Source organism: Pezoporus occidentalis, unplaced genomic scaffold, assembly GCF_034315485.1.
Source record: "Pezoporus occidentalis ecotype Australia unplaced genomic scaffold, CSIRO_AGI_Poc_V1 ctg4, whole genome shotgun sequence".
NCBI classification, from domain to species: Eukaryota; Metazoa; Chordata; class Aves; order Psittaciformes; family Psittacidae; genus Pezoporus; species Pezoporus occidentalis.
The window spans coordinates 22776217-22790983 of NW_026915724.1; the positions used below are offsets into that span (position 1 = coordinate 22776217).

Consider the following 14767-nt stretch of genomic DNA (forward strand, 5'->3'; position numbering starts at 1 on the left):
TGCAAGATACCATGCTTTGCTTTGCAGGAGATAGAGGATACAAGCTTACAAAAAAGTCATCTGCAGTCATTTAGGTGGCAAGCACTGACCTCCTTAAACTGCAACGATGCTGGGTAATGTAAATATATCCTGGACACCCATTTAAATAAACAGTCTATCTGCCAGTCTTCAGTGTCTTGAAGACCTGAAGCCTGGGACCTTCAGGTCCAGCACTGAACTCAATTCTCTATGTAGAGGAGACATTTTATTTTGTAACTCTGTGAAAATCCTTCCAGAATAATTTCTAATCCCAAAGTATTATCTATTTATAGCTGTAAAGCTCCTAGCAGCAAGCCAGACAATACTAGGCAACTTCAAGATTCATGCATAACTCTTAGGTCAGTAATGTCTCTTCCCCACACACATTCTTAATTGTGAGAGGTTTATGGTTAAGGGAGTGAGACACAAAAGGTACTACCAGGACCTGATATATTGACCACTAGAGCTTGGCAGGTCTTCCCTACACAAACAAAGCACACAAATGTAAGCTCTCAGGAAAGAAAGGAGGAATAAATCTTGTTAGACCAAAACTTGCTGCTGTTGAATCAACCAATTTCTGACAAGCTTACACTGTGTATACAAAATTTTGGAGATTCTTTAAATTAAGAAGAGAAATGCAAGGTTTGCCCCAGGAGCTGGCTCATTTTTATTGGAAGTAGGGTTTTTTAATCAAGTCAGGAATAATAAAATATTGCTCACAGGCATCAACCAAAGCCAAGAAGAAAAACAAAAGACATCCATTTACTAGTGTCTGAATGAACTAGTCCCTTAACTCATTATATTTCCTAAGCTGTGGCTAAGGAATAAGCACTTAAAAAAATTAACTGCTTATGGCATGTACCGTCATTCAAGTCAATTACTTCAATTAGACCCATCAGTCCTTTGACACCTGAAAGCAATGTACTTCTTAATTACTTAAGAGTTCTTAAACATCACATTTCTTAGAGTGCTTTTAACAGATGGTAGAGTCAGAAAGCCATATTTCTACATGCAGATTATCTTAATTGGTACTGAATGTCCTGTGTAACAGATATAGCCTTCTACTCTCTCTTCCCCTCTCTACTTCTGTCAATGGCCTGCGTAACATTTTTGTGTGTGTGTGTGTGTGTGAGATGATTTATTTCAAAGACATTGTTAATTTCATCATACATAATAATAATTAAAAAATCTCAATACAGATAATTAAAGAAGTTACCCGTAAATACACAAGTAGGGGATAAGACTTCCTCAATCCAACCCACTCTGCAGGATCAACTGGCCCACTGTAAAGGACTGAGGTTTTGAGTTCTTCTAAATTGACCTTAGTTTCATTCTCTCCTGGCTAAAAAGAAAATGCAACAGTTTATAAAAATATGAATTTAAGGCTGCTTGGGGAGGGAATGATAATCAACAACAATACATCAGGTGAACTGTAGTTTTCGGTACTTGATATGCTCCTTTTGCTCTTCTTCACTGAAGAAGGCAGCAAACCAAACCTTTTTAATATGCACTTGTACTCACCAATGTACAGTTACTGGAAAAAGTGCTGGGATCAATAGATGTGAGCTGGTACAACATTTTGCAGACAATAATCACACATGTCCAAACAGTGCAGATACTTGATGCCAGTGGGCGAAACTGAGCATATGGCAAAGCAAGAGCCCAGGCAATTAAAAACACAAAGTTTAACAGAGACACCTGAAAGCACAAAAACAGTATGGAAATTACATGGAGTAACAAGAGAATTGAGAAAGTCTGACCTTTTCCATAGTAATAAAAAAATAATAATAAAAAAATAAATAAAAGAAAGGGGGACATAGAGAAACTGTGAGAAAAAAAAAGGAACAAAAAATACAATAATATTCACAATAACACAGACACAAAGTGGTAAGTGAAGAAGGAAAGGCTTAACATTCAGTTTTGGAAAAACTTTATCTCCTACATAATATTAATATTATTAGACCGTCAAAACTGCATACCCACCCTACAAAAACGCATGAAATATGAAGGACCATATGCTATTTCTGCTGCTTTAGTACATATGATACAGATCCATGCATCTGTGGAGCCCAGCTTCATCCTCTTGAGCTTTGTCCCCCCAAAGATATGAGGCATTTTGTTTATTTGGGTTTTATATTTTTTATTTATCACTTTGTTTTTTGTATTTTTGATATTTGAAAATATATTATTTTGATATTTTGGTGTTTTCCAGTGAATTTCGTCCTGTTACCCTGTTCAAGGAATGGCTATGTCAGGTAGAGAACTCATACTGCCCACACCAAATGCACAGCTAAATGCGTTGCTCCCTTTTTCTTTACACCTATTTCCATGTTCCTGTTTCTTCAGCACCAGGCTGTTTAAGTAAATCTTCTAGATGCTAAAACTTTTCTACACCCTCTATCCCTGGATGATGCCCACAGCATCTTGAGTAGGGGAGGGATTACGTCTCTTGAATCTAAAGAATTAGACATATAAAACCTTAGTACATAGAGAAAAGGGGAAGCACGAGAATATCTAGGCAGACAGAGCATCACTGTGGAAGAAATCAAGGCAGCTCTTCAGCAACTGACAATCTCAGCTGGTTCCCACAATTTTAGTGAGGCCTGACATGAGGAAGCATGTCCCTACACACTTGGGTATGCCACTGCATGCAGATGCTGACAAGCCTCCTCCATGGGTAAGATTTTTACAGGGGGTGTTTACTTGCCTCTTTCACTGTGACCCAGATGATGTAAGAGGAAACTATTTTGATGATGTGCAGCTCCAACAGCCACCACACAAAGACTTGCATCTTATGAAAATACTCCAGGAATTTCAAAAACAGCACTGTAAGGCGGTCAATCACCAGATGCCACTTGTTCCTTAAGTCTGCAGAGGTGTTCAAGCAGAACCATTGGGAGGAGAAAAACAGAAGGTCTCTGTAAAAAGGAATGCTCCACTAGACAACAATGAACTTTCTGCTACTTCTCTTCTAGGTTTTAGAGTAAGACAAGAAATATGGCTCAGTGGTGCTCATTGTGGTGCTCTTCCTTCTCATCCACATTCACTGAAAGGATTTCCCACTTCAAGAGTCAATAGTGTTTTTATTCCCCTCTAGCAGATAGATACCATCTTCTTGGGCTCCATTTTCCTGCAATATCTTTGGATCTAAGCTTAGGTTTGCCACCCAGGGACTAGATCTGAGACACTTCAGCCCTGGCCCTTATTCAGCTCAGAAAGAACAGGATTTTGTTTGATATTTGGAAGCTGTGGACTCAGTCTGTTTTCAGAAAGCTTTTCAGCCAATCTAAAAGAGATCCATGCTTACTAGCAGTAGGATTCTTGTCACATGGGTTTAGGCAGTTATACTGTAGCTGTCTTCGCAGGTCAGTTATCTAAACTGCCCTGTAAACAGCGCACTCTCCTAGAGTGTGATTTGTGCCATCCCAGGACAGTCATCTAAAATAGACAAGGCAAAACTTGTCAAGTTTTGATCCTGAAGTCAGGTGAAAGAATCCCTTTGCAAACAATATTTCACTAAAAAATCCATCCTCCTAAATAATACCCCAGTGAGCAAGCATATGGCAATATCTATTACATATAAGGATATATGTCAATGCATATGCTGAACAGTGCTCTCTAAGTTCTTGTGGGCTTCCTATAAAACTGTTTCACCAGGCTGGTATATATTATTATAAAGTCTTCACACTGTATTAAGGGTTTCAGAAGCACTTTGGAGATTAGGAAGGATTTTGCATGCTGTGAGAACATTCGTGCAGTTAACATCAGAGATAGAAACATTTGCAAGTGACACCGATACACATCACTGTCTAAGCTGGTAAAAATGCAAAGGAGCTACCAGCTTCTGAGTATAATTATTTCAACTTATCTGCTGATTTTATATATAAAGCAAACCAAGATGGTCATTCTGTGCATATTTGTGTGAAGAACACATGCACACTTGTGTGAAAAGGCAAACTTCTGGAATACCTAACAACCAAATCCCTTTTTTTCTTCTGCCCTTTTTCTCCAATTACAACTTACAAAATCCTAATAAAAATGCTGACTGATGTAAATGAGTACATAATTAAACCAGCCAAATTAATTAAGCTGTAGAACTTTAATCCTGCATGTGTGCTTTTATAGGCACAATGACTGTATTTAAGTAAAGTCTTTATTTATAGAATTAGATGCTCCCACTCATTCTTTTACTGCATGTATTTTTATTTACAGTGTTGCCACCATGCAGGGTATAATCAGACAGTGCCAGTTAAGTGAAGCAGGCAGAAAAGGTACTGTAGAAAACTGTCTAGCATGTCCAGGCACTAACTGCACATGGGGTAAAAAACAGGCCTGACTGCATCCATTGAAAAATTGTATATCACTGTGTAATAAAGTCTGCACATGTGAACATATTTAATGTCAAAACTCCAGCCACATGGCTATATAAAAATAATATAAATCTTTGCTAGCAATAAATGCATGTACAGCTTAAAGGTGTATCACACATGACTGCTGCACCTCATGTTACTGCCAAGCCCCAGTCACTGCAGTGCAAAAAGGGCCCCAGGGAGAAGGCTGGGGCTCCCCACTTCCCTGCTTGTATGTGTCACTGCGCAGGGTAACCTTCACCAGCTGGCCTCTGTCCCCAAGCCCTTCCACAATGTAAGGATGTCTAGAGTGCAACAAACTCATCACCCCTCATAAGACTGCATGAGAGCTGGCCAAAAAATGCTTCCATGAACACCTCTGTAAGGAAAGATCTGCCAGCCAAGACAGGTAAATAGTTTCAGTTCAGCTTCCTTGAGGCAGCTAAGCCATTTTGCTTGACAAAGACCCTGTCCCTATTTATATGTCACAGTCCTATAAATACTGGCATATTGGAGTAACTAAATCCATGGTAATGCCATTTCCAAACAGTACAGCTTCCTTGGGCATTAAATGCTCTTCCTCGTGGCTCATATTACAAACTGATTCAGGGAAATAATTCATGTTAGGACTTCATCCTAGCAATATTAAGGATGACAACATCAGCCTTATCCATGTCTGCACTTAAGCATTTTTATGTTCATCTGGCATCAATTACACATTCCATATTCAGAAGTGAAAAATACGGCACTAATGTGCACATGAATAATGAAGCAAAGCCATTGAGACTTCTGGAGTGGAGTGCCTTGAAAGCATGCAGCATCAGAGATTAAATATGCATGTGTATTTTTATTATAAAGAGATTTCACTCTAAAGGAGTTCTTAGGATTTGGGGTAACCTCCTATTAATCCAACCCAGACCACCTGAAAAAGGTGAGGGGTTTCTTTTGTTTTTATCCTCTTGGGATCCTATAGAAGTATGATTTTTCCCTAGAAGAGCCTATAGTTTGTTAAATAATTTACAGGTAGCCATCTGCTTAGTTCAGCCTCTTTTGGAAAAGACTATATGCAAAATTAGCAGGAAAATGTAAGGTGAGCAGGGATGACCAAATATGAACCATCAGTTGCCACTGTTAACTAAGGCAGAGGAAGACAAAGTTTGCAATCTGCAGAGCTTACCTGTAGTTTCTTCTTCCTCTGATTCATTATCTTCATCATCATCATCTTCCTTGTCCTCATCTTCTTTCTCTTCTTTTCCTTTATCGACCCTCCCTTTCCCCCCCTCCCCCTCTGACTCTTCCATTCTTTTCTCACCAGCCTCTTCCAGCATTTTATCCTCTTCCTTTTCTCTGCTGGCTGTTAAATTCATCATAGTTATGTCAGGCAGGCTTCCATCTTGGTGCACCAGTCTGTTGGTAAATAGTAGTGTGTTAGCAAACCGAGCAGTAATGGCATTGTAGTCTTTTTCTTTTTCAAGATATATAATTAGAAAAAAAAAAAAAACTATTCATGGAAAATGCCTTAGAAGTGGAAAAGTTAATGATTCTGGTACTTTCTCCAAACACGCACTGCAAATTGAGTCGGAATGTATTAGTAACTACTTCTCACTCAGATACTAATGGTTAGTTAGTAATGAGTGGTATTGACACTTAAACTTGACATTTTCCCCACAGGAGAAAATGGTCAGAGTTTAAGATGTAGAAGCATGAAATGACATTGTTTAAGAGGAAACATTTCATGACTTCATAGGGGACTTACTCATTTTGGTGGTTTGGTATTTTTTTCTTGAGGCTGCTCAAGGTAATTGGAACAGAAAGAAAAGGGAGATGAGAACAGAGGGGTTACAGAAGAAGGTCACTGACAAATATGTCATGCTATATCACAAGTCATAAAGCATTCTCCTGCTCCATCTGCAGAAGCCTTCTGATGCCAAGAGCATGCCATCATGACATTCACAGGGCACTTCTATGAATAAAAAAGGAATTGCAGCACAGATGGAAAGGGAGCCACTTATTTACACCAGTGCTAAACATGGTCAGTGTACCATGCTATCAGTAATGCAGCTGAATCATCACAAGTATCTGACTGATTACTGTAAATGCATTTCCACATTCTTCCAATTGGAAGATGCAGCTGGGAAGCCAAGGAATTTGCAAATTTTCTTCCAGCTATAGGTCTGGAAACAAACAAAAGCAAAAATTCCAAGGCTGTGACTTCTATATATTTTATCATGTCTGTCTTTGACCAAGCCATTCATTCTCTCTCTCTTTTCTACATCTCACTGGGATTTTTTCTTATATTTCTAACTATCTGTTATTAAATCTGTAAGTAATTTTCAGACAACCAAAACTGGGATACAAGTGATTCAACTCAGAAATGGTATTTTTCCACTGCCATGGTTCCAAATTTGCTGAGATTTACTCAGTACAAATCTTTACTGAAAAAAGAAACATTCCTTTATGGCTTCAGGTATTTTCTTTTTTCTTCCCCAGGTGTGCTGTTGGGACTCTCCTGTATTTGCAGAAAACTTCCTAATTTCCCGATCCTATGTGCTTCGCTGAGCATAGCACTTACTGCCATAAATAGTCCCTTTGAGTACAACTTCTTGCAATAAAGTCTCCCTTTGGCAAGTGTGTATCTGTATGATCAGGTCACTAAACGTTTATTTATGCTGTTGAAATTACTACACTCAGCATACTTTCAGGCACCTGTTAGACTGCTCATGGACTAATGCAAATAAGTTTAATATGCTATAGTACCATCTCCAGGATTTGTTTTTCATGATGTGAAATTCTGGACTATTACCATTTAGACATGAAATTTTCCTAATTTTAAGTAGAATTTTTACAGTCCAAGGAACTAAAAGCCTAGATTTATCCATCTGATAATTAAAAAAATTATAGCGCATAGGTTAAGTGGTTAATGACAAAGCAAGCAAGCAGAATTATTTTTCAAGTATTTGGGAGTTGTAATGTCTTCAAGATGGAAAATTTGGTGGCTTAAATGAGGGAAAAACTACAAAAATTTGACTAAATGATCCTGAAGTGGAATTACCCCAAAAGCAGAAAAGGTGGTTTAAGAGTTTAACAAGATCAAAAGCACCAAAAAATCTCACTGAAAAAAATAAATTCATGCCAATGATCACTAAAATCCTTCATCACGGATTAACCAATGAACCTGAGTGCCCAATAATATGGAAATCTCTTATACCCAACAATATGTTGAGTAGCTTTGGCTACTGAAAATACGGCTTTTTGTCTGATACACTTTATTTTCATATTTAAGCTGGCATATGTACAAAAAAAGGTATTCAAATCTCTGTAAAATGACTAAACAATAATATTCCCTAAAACTAACTTTGCATATCTACCTAAAACTCTGATAAAGTACTAACAGGAGGGTCGTGAATAAAGGAGAGCAAATGAATTTTCAGTTTAGTTTAAATGATATAGAGATTCCTGGCTAATACAAATCATTGGAGCCCATTTAAAAGGCAATGCCCCATGAAGTGAAAGCATCCATATAATCAAACAGTTTTGCACATGTGCAAAGGTATCTTCCCAACTGACTTTTATAATGGAAAAATCTACATTCACACTGGTGTAAATCAAGGACTTAAGGACTTACCTCAGTGAAAACTGGACAGAAAGACAGTAACCCCACAGGATTTTATATGAGAGGACTCATCTTTCTCTTACTCATCTAGCTGCAATTTGTATCCAGGATCCAGAAGGTGATTAGGTTATACAGACGGGTTCATGCAATATATACCTGCTAAAGCTTCAGTACGCACTTAGTTTTCAGTATGTTGGCGCTTAGTTCTATCAGCATCAGTAGGCTTGAGCATGGGACCGTGTGCTCAGGAGATCCAAAGCTAGATGGAAAGCCCTGCCCACTATTCAGATAGTTAGCCTACTTGGAATCTTTCTTCCTAAGCTTTCTCATTTATTGTTAGGGTTGTTTTTCTTCCAACACTGACATACTAGGATATAAAAACTATGTTAGTTTAGAATACTTAAGACAAGCTACCCATATAGGCTTCACAGCTAATCTGATGCAACTTCAGGTTGGACATCACATACTGGTGGGAAATCATCCGAAATAACACAAAGGTATTGTGTCTGATACTTAGGAAGTGAAATAACTAAATAATAATGTAGACAACAAGCCCTGCAGGTACAGCCACTAATGCTTTTAACTGAGAACATTTCTTCCCTGCAAATTCATTAAATGCGGTATCAATAATAAGTATACTAGTAGATCTGGTTTTAGACATCAAAGCAATTTCAGAGCCACTAAAAACAGGCACGTGCCCCGGGTTCTTGCTGGACTCCTAATAATTTCATCTACTTATAATTTGCTAGAGCAGAATGTTAATTAATAACAACTTACTGGGTGCATTTTGAAGTATCTTTGTCCTTTGATACTTTTTTTGCCACTTCATTAATTGCTTGAAAATGGCTCAAAACAATTTACTGAGTATCTCTCATGCACAGCCTTAAGAAAAGAAAGCTTTCTGCTCTGCAGAACATTAGCGACCCTGAATATTTGGTATGCAAGATTCAAAACTAAGCACACAGTGTCATACCTCTATGGGGAGGACCCTAAATGCTTTCCCTACCCTTGCAGAGGGTTTTGCTGCTTGCATCCAAGGCCAGCTGTTTGGTACATGTTGGGGTGTATGGACAGGCCAGGAAGCCTCAGTGCAGGGAGTCTCTCTCCTTTCTTTGGGAGCTGCTTTCACGCTAAGGCTGTCACTGCTACAGTGCAGCTGCATTGCAGCCGTGCCTGTGCTTCTCCCATGCCTCACTTACCCTAAGCCTGACCTTCAGACTGACTCCCCACCTTCACTGTTGATCTGGCTTACCGCTATGGACTTGCTGAGAGCACACCAAGTTGTGGCTGACCCTTGTTACCATCTCCAGATCTAATCCTCACCCTCAGTTGCTGGTTACTGAGCCTGACTTCCCGTGGGTGAGAGTCCACCCTTTCCTCCTGGTCATGCCCCTCAGCTCCCAGGTTGCTGGCCCTTTTCAAGGTGCCTGCCCTCATTGCTCCCTGACACATGGGCTTCATACAGACCAGGTTTCGAGCTCTGGTGAACTTCTAAGAACCCTGGCCTAAACTATGTGATGACATTTGAAGAAGGAGTGGGAACATGAGACATAAATTAACTTCTTGTTAGAGCAGGTAGTCACAAATATCTAAACAAGGGATTTTTTTGTTTTTTCTGTTTATATTCAGTAGCCCCAACAAACTCAGAAGTCCTTCTATTCTCAAAGCTGATTAAACAAAAGCTTACATGTGCTCCAGTCAAATATTATGAAATAAATCTAGTTTATGGAACTGTTTTCAAGATAACATGTATAAAGGGATGACGATGGTGGGAACATGGGCTTTTCTAGTTTGGATCCTGCAGCACTCAACTCAGCCCATGAATTAACAGCCTTTGCGTGCAGTGGTTTCAGTGTACTGCATGTTCCATTTCTGTCTCTGAACAGGGATATCTCAGTCTGTACAAGCTCATAATACATACCGTAATTGATCTGGCCCTCAAATTCGCTTTCTTAGATGCTTGTGAAGAAGACAGAGACGTGTGTCTGAGTGTATCTGCGTGTTTGTGTGTACCTGTGCACATGCAGGCATGCATCTTTCCATGCACACACAAAGGGTAGATAAACGAGCCTCCTCAACCAAGTCTATTGTCTGCAGCCAATTACAAATAGCACCAATTATTCCTCTATTGAGGCATGGGCAAAATTTTAGAGAAAAATTCCCAGCTGGGAAATGAACTCGCAACGTATAAATATAGAGGAGAGATGTATTAACTGCTTTAGCAGCTACAGGAGAATACAGTACCTGAACATTATCTCCCTGCTTACTTCACAGAACTGTGCAGCAAGAACATACTTTAAGGCAATTAAGAAGTAAGAACAAAGTTAAGGTACATCTGTTTTAAAGGAAAGGAAGAACTGAAGTACCCACCTATTAATTATTAGATAAACACGGCCATTGACTTTGGCATGGCTATGAGGTGGGAGATGAAAGCACAAGAATGCATGAGATGAAAATGGGAAATGAATTAGAGAGAGAGAAAAGGAAATAGTTAAATAGGAATGAATGCACTTTCCTGTCTACCAAGAGAGACACATTGTCATAACAAAGCACAATCTGAAAGCTTAACACATACCATGCAGTGAAAAGTCTAGGAAGCCTACAAATGCAATTAGTTCCTTAGACATCTAGATGCAACTTCAGTTAGAACCACAGGTACTTTACATGGTCCCCAACATGTGAGAACAGCCTCTACTGTTTTATAGCAAGTAAGCCTTACAATATCCATATTTTTAAAATAGATGGATATAATGGATATGTGTATCTGTAATAGATATATCTATCATAGGTATTTTGCTTCTTTTTTATTTAAAAGTAATTATGATGGAGCATCATATTAAATTATCTCACAGCCTTTATCTCTGCCGTACCACAATTCATCAGCAAGAAAATGGGCTTGGAAAGTCCTAATCAGAGGGTTTTTGCATATGCAAAATTGAGACACTCAGCTTTGTCACCTTTATAAACAGTGAGAAGTGCCTTGGACTGCCAATTCCAATGTGCCATTTTCTGTCCCTTTATTTGTATCTGGAAGAGCTTTACTCTTGAACTCACTCTACAAACTTTGCTCATGTGAAGCAACATCTTAATACAGAACAGTCTCAGCAATTTTAACAGTACTCTTCAGTTAGACACAAACATACTATAACCACACATGGCAGTTCAGGGACAGATGGAGGAACTGGAGCTGTTTTCCCTATTACTTTCATGACCAGCTTTCATCTGTTGTGGTTATTTGAACAAGTTTTCTATTAAAAGGATTCAGTTCTGTCTGCTTACTCAAAACAAACATTCAGTTTCTTTATTTTATTTTTTTTGTTTATTACAAAAGAAAGAGCATATAAGCAGTTTTGAAAGGTAAACTAGCTGTTGAGTGAGTTCTAGTGTTTTCAAAGTAAAAGGGAAAAATGAGATTTAGTTGCTTTGTAAGAAAACTGCCCATACACATAAGAGTCTTTAATCTGTATTTTAAATGCCCCTGCAACTTATTTTGTTTTGCTAGCATTACTGTTAAGCTGGAGCTGGTTGTTGTGCTAGGTCCTATCCAGCTTTATGGATCATCAATACAAATGCCAGCTGAGCTCTCATTTTGAAGCTTTGAACTATAGAGTTAGCTGATGCTCAGTACTGACTTTTTGCATCAAGGGAAGAAATAAGCTGTAGTTTCACTCCTCAGGCAGTGTTAAGAGTTGTATATCATTTTGGTATCTTTCATGTATAATAGAAAAATGTGCAAGTAGTGGTTTCACAGAGTATAATGTACCATAAACCCACCTAAATCCTGCAAGTGCCTCATTTGTTGTTTTGTTGCATTTTTTTTGCCATTTTGTGCCTATTAGGTGGGAGGTGGAAGCTGTTTCTATTTTACCTGGCACAAATGCAAAGTGTTTTGGGCTACGAAAGAGCTTATGCAGTTACTGCACACTGTAATGCATGCACCCAAATGCCTCAGCCTAGGAACAATCCCCGTTTCAGCTCAGACACCTATCTGGCTTCTGGTTTCAGGACATGGCTGCCCAGGTCAGAGATGTTAATGTACACCTGCTGCACAAGTACTGTGCTAACAGGACACTTCAGTGGTCCCTTGACTCTACCATCACATTTAGCAATTCAAGAAAAGCAGAAGGAAATGGTATTATCCAACCAACCATTTAAAAAGGTAAGTTTAAGAAAAAAAAAAAACAACCAAAACCACATAACGCATTTTTGTTAGGAAATCTTGTCAAGTTTGATTTGTTCTGGTTTTAACAAATATTTAAATACAGAAACTGGAAGCATTCTATAAAAGTAGAGCTTGTTCTCTTGCACTGATGACAGAAAACACAAACATAGTTGTATCATACCCTGTAAAGTAGCTTCATATTAAATTGAATGCATAAGAAGTATCTGAAATGCTTTTGTAAATCTAGCAAGTCCTAGAGCAGAATTCTCTGTTAAGATAAACTGTCATTATTCCATCACATGCTGTGGTGAACATGATGTTATCCAGCTAGTCCCCATTCACAGAAGCCCAGCTGAATTACAGGTAAACACCCTAAAAAGTGTCTAAATTGATTGGTTTCTTCAAAGAATTAGAGTAAATTGCCTAATATGACACAATTTACTATGAAATAATTTCTCTGCTTTAAACTCATGGAGCAGGATCCTAGGCCAGATTTGTTTTTATGCAGGAGAATATGGAAGAGTTAAACACAGGAAAAGTGAGGTCCCAAATAATGAAAAAATCCTAATGAACTTCCAGATGAGATTGCTGAATATCTCAAAGATCTAGGAAAGCCAATGGTCTGTATTTTAGAGTGACCCCAGGTTTGGGATTTTTCCATTCCTGAAGTTCAACTTTACAAAAAGGCCTGATTGTCCAATGCAAATGTGGTATTTGCCAGAGATTTCCTAGTCTTCACTTGGCACCCAAAATGGACATTGAAAAACAGAAGTGAGCCAAATTAAAAGCCATATTCTCTACTACTGACAGGAGTAACAAAAAAGCACATGCAACAATTCAGCATCTAAATCCCATTTAAGGTCAAAGCCAGTGAGATAAATACAATAAATACTGTTAGTACCTTTGAAAATGTACCCCAAAATGAAAAACTTCACTGTGTAGGGGAAAGTGGAGGAAGACAGGTACTTTGGTTGCCGTTTGTTTAGCGGGGTGCTGGATACTGAGCACCTTCTTTTTTAGCCAGGTAGTCATAGCAAAGGCAAAATATATTTAATGAAAAGTGAGCATTACAAGCCAGTGAGAAACAGCATTTTCATACAACCAACCAACAGTTTCATTTACTTTGTTTCTTTACCTGTAAATAGTGTTGTCTTGTTTGCTGGTCACAGCTTTTAAATCAGTGAGCTGGAGAAACCGGTCATGGAAATAGTGAAGGTGTAAAATACACGCCAGTAGGAAGGAGGTGGGGATAAAGATGCGTGTGAATAGCTCAGCCACAGAAAACTGTTTTAAGCCAAGGTCTGCTAGTCTGGAGAAAAAAAAAAAAGGCACTAAGTTACTTTTTCACACCAAAATCTTTTTCTTGCCATAAGACATCATTACAAATCAGTTGCAATAGGAAATAAGGGGCTGCCATAGATCTCTTGAACCAGATGAGTTGTCTCTGAATGAAAGTCCTGCACTGGAGATCCACTCACATTGCATGTATTTTTCTCACGTAAGCTCCTGTTGAGAAACTCCCACCTCACCATGAGGCTGAAGAAACTCAGCCCCTCCTCATTAGCAGGAGGCAGCTCCATCTTCACCAGCTCAGAAATCCGGCAAATCTACCCTTAATTTCTCCCCAGTCGTGTTTGTATGGTCAAAGAGGCAAAGAGAAGCATTGGCACTGTATTGGGAACAGAAACAATGCAAAGGCCTTGGCAGCAGATGTAAGGAAACACAATTCTTTGAGCCCCCTCTTGTGCTTTTGCTCATCTCTACTGTTACACCAATAAATCTATGGCTTCAGAGCTGAGCGCTTAAAGTCAGCTATGCCGGGGGATGGTCTCATGATGGTTTTCCCATAGAAGAAGGAAGAATACTCTCAGACCATTCCAGCACACTGAACTCAAAAGTCCAAAGAAGAAAAATTAGTTAAAAACACTTACTTGTTTTCATCCAGACCTGTCATGTTTTTCCACAACCCAGGGAATGACTCAAACTGGTATGTATAGATGAAGATGAGCACCAGCATTGTGTAAACAACAACTGACATCCAAAAGTACTTTAAAATCTTTCTCCACCATTCATAGTGCACCTGAAAATCATACACTAAAGATGCTGAAACAAGCTGAAGGCAAAGACAGTGACAAAAATACTATCAACACTGGCAACAAAGAATACTATTTTTTCTAGCTGGCCTGAAGTAAACAGCATTTACTCTAAGGCAGTCACAGTTCTTTGAGATACAGTTTTTACTCCTGATGCACATGCACTCAAGTACAGATTTTAGTGTAAAAAGGTTATTGAGACATGGCCACGGACATAAAGGCCAGGGACAGCTTTGGTCATTCAGTTTCATCACCATTAGGAGAGGGACTCTGCTCACTGGGGTATGGAAGCTGTGTGGACCAGCTGTCACAAAAACTGGTGGCTATGTAGGACTAAATCTTGTGATGATGTAGGGTGGCATCCTAGAACAGAGATCTATGTATGCTTCTTATTTATATGCACTTTGTCACTATAATCAAAAGCCAAAGGAAAATTAATCTTAACCCCTTAAAATGATCTTATTAAGTTGCATCTTATTAAAGAACAAATACACTGTTTCTGAATTCTGTTTGGAGCTACTTTATTACCAAG

At 38.7% G+C, this 14767-nt stretch overlaps 1 protein-coding gene across 1 annotated transcript in view; it reads right to left on the reverse strand.

Annotated features, from left to right (window-relative positions):
• PIEZO2 (piezo type mechanosensitive ion channel component 2) overlaps positions 1–14767 on the reverse strand; it is a 297634-nt gene that overhangs the window by 64806 nt on the left and 218061 nt on the right. Inside the window, exons 16-23 of the mRNA XM_062633006.1 lie at positions 14074–14222; positions 13278–13451; positions 10351–10392; positions 6124–6156; positions 5545–5774; positions 2726–2886; positions 1540–1716; positions 1235–1360 (exon numbers count right to left, since the gene is read on the reverse strand). Of these exons, the coding sequence (XP_062488990.1) occupies positions 1235–1360; positions 1540–1716; positions 2726–2886; positions 5545–5774; positions 6124–6156; positions 10351–10392; positions 13278–13451; positions 14074–14222 (1092 nt within the window). The remainder of the gene's footprint in view (positions 1–1234; positions 1361–1539; positions 1717–2725; positions 2887–5544; positions 5775–6123; positions 6157–10350; positions 10393–13277; positions 13452–14073; positions 14223–14767) is intronic.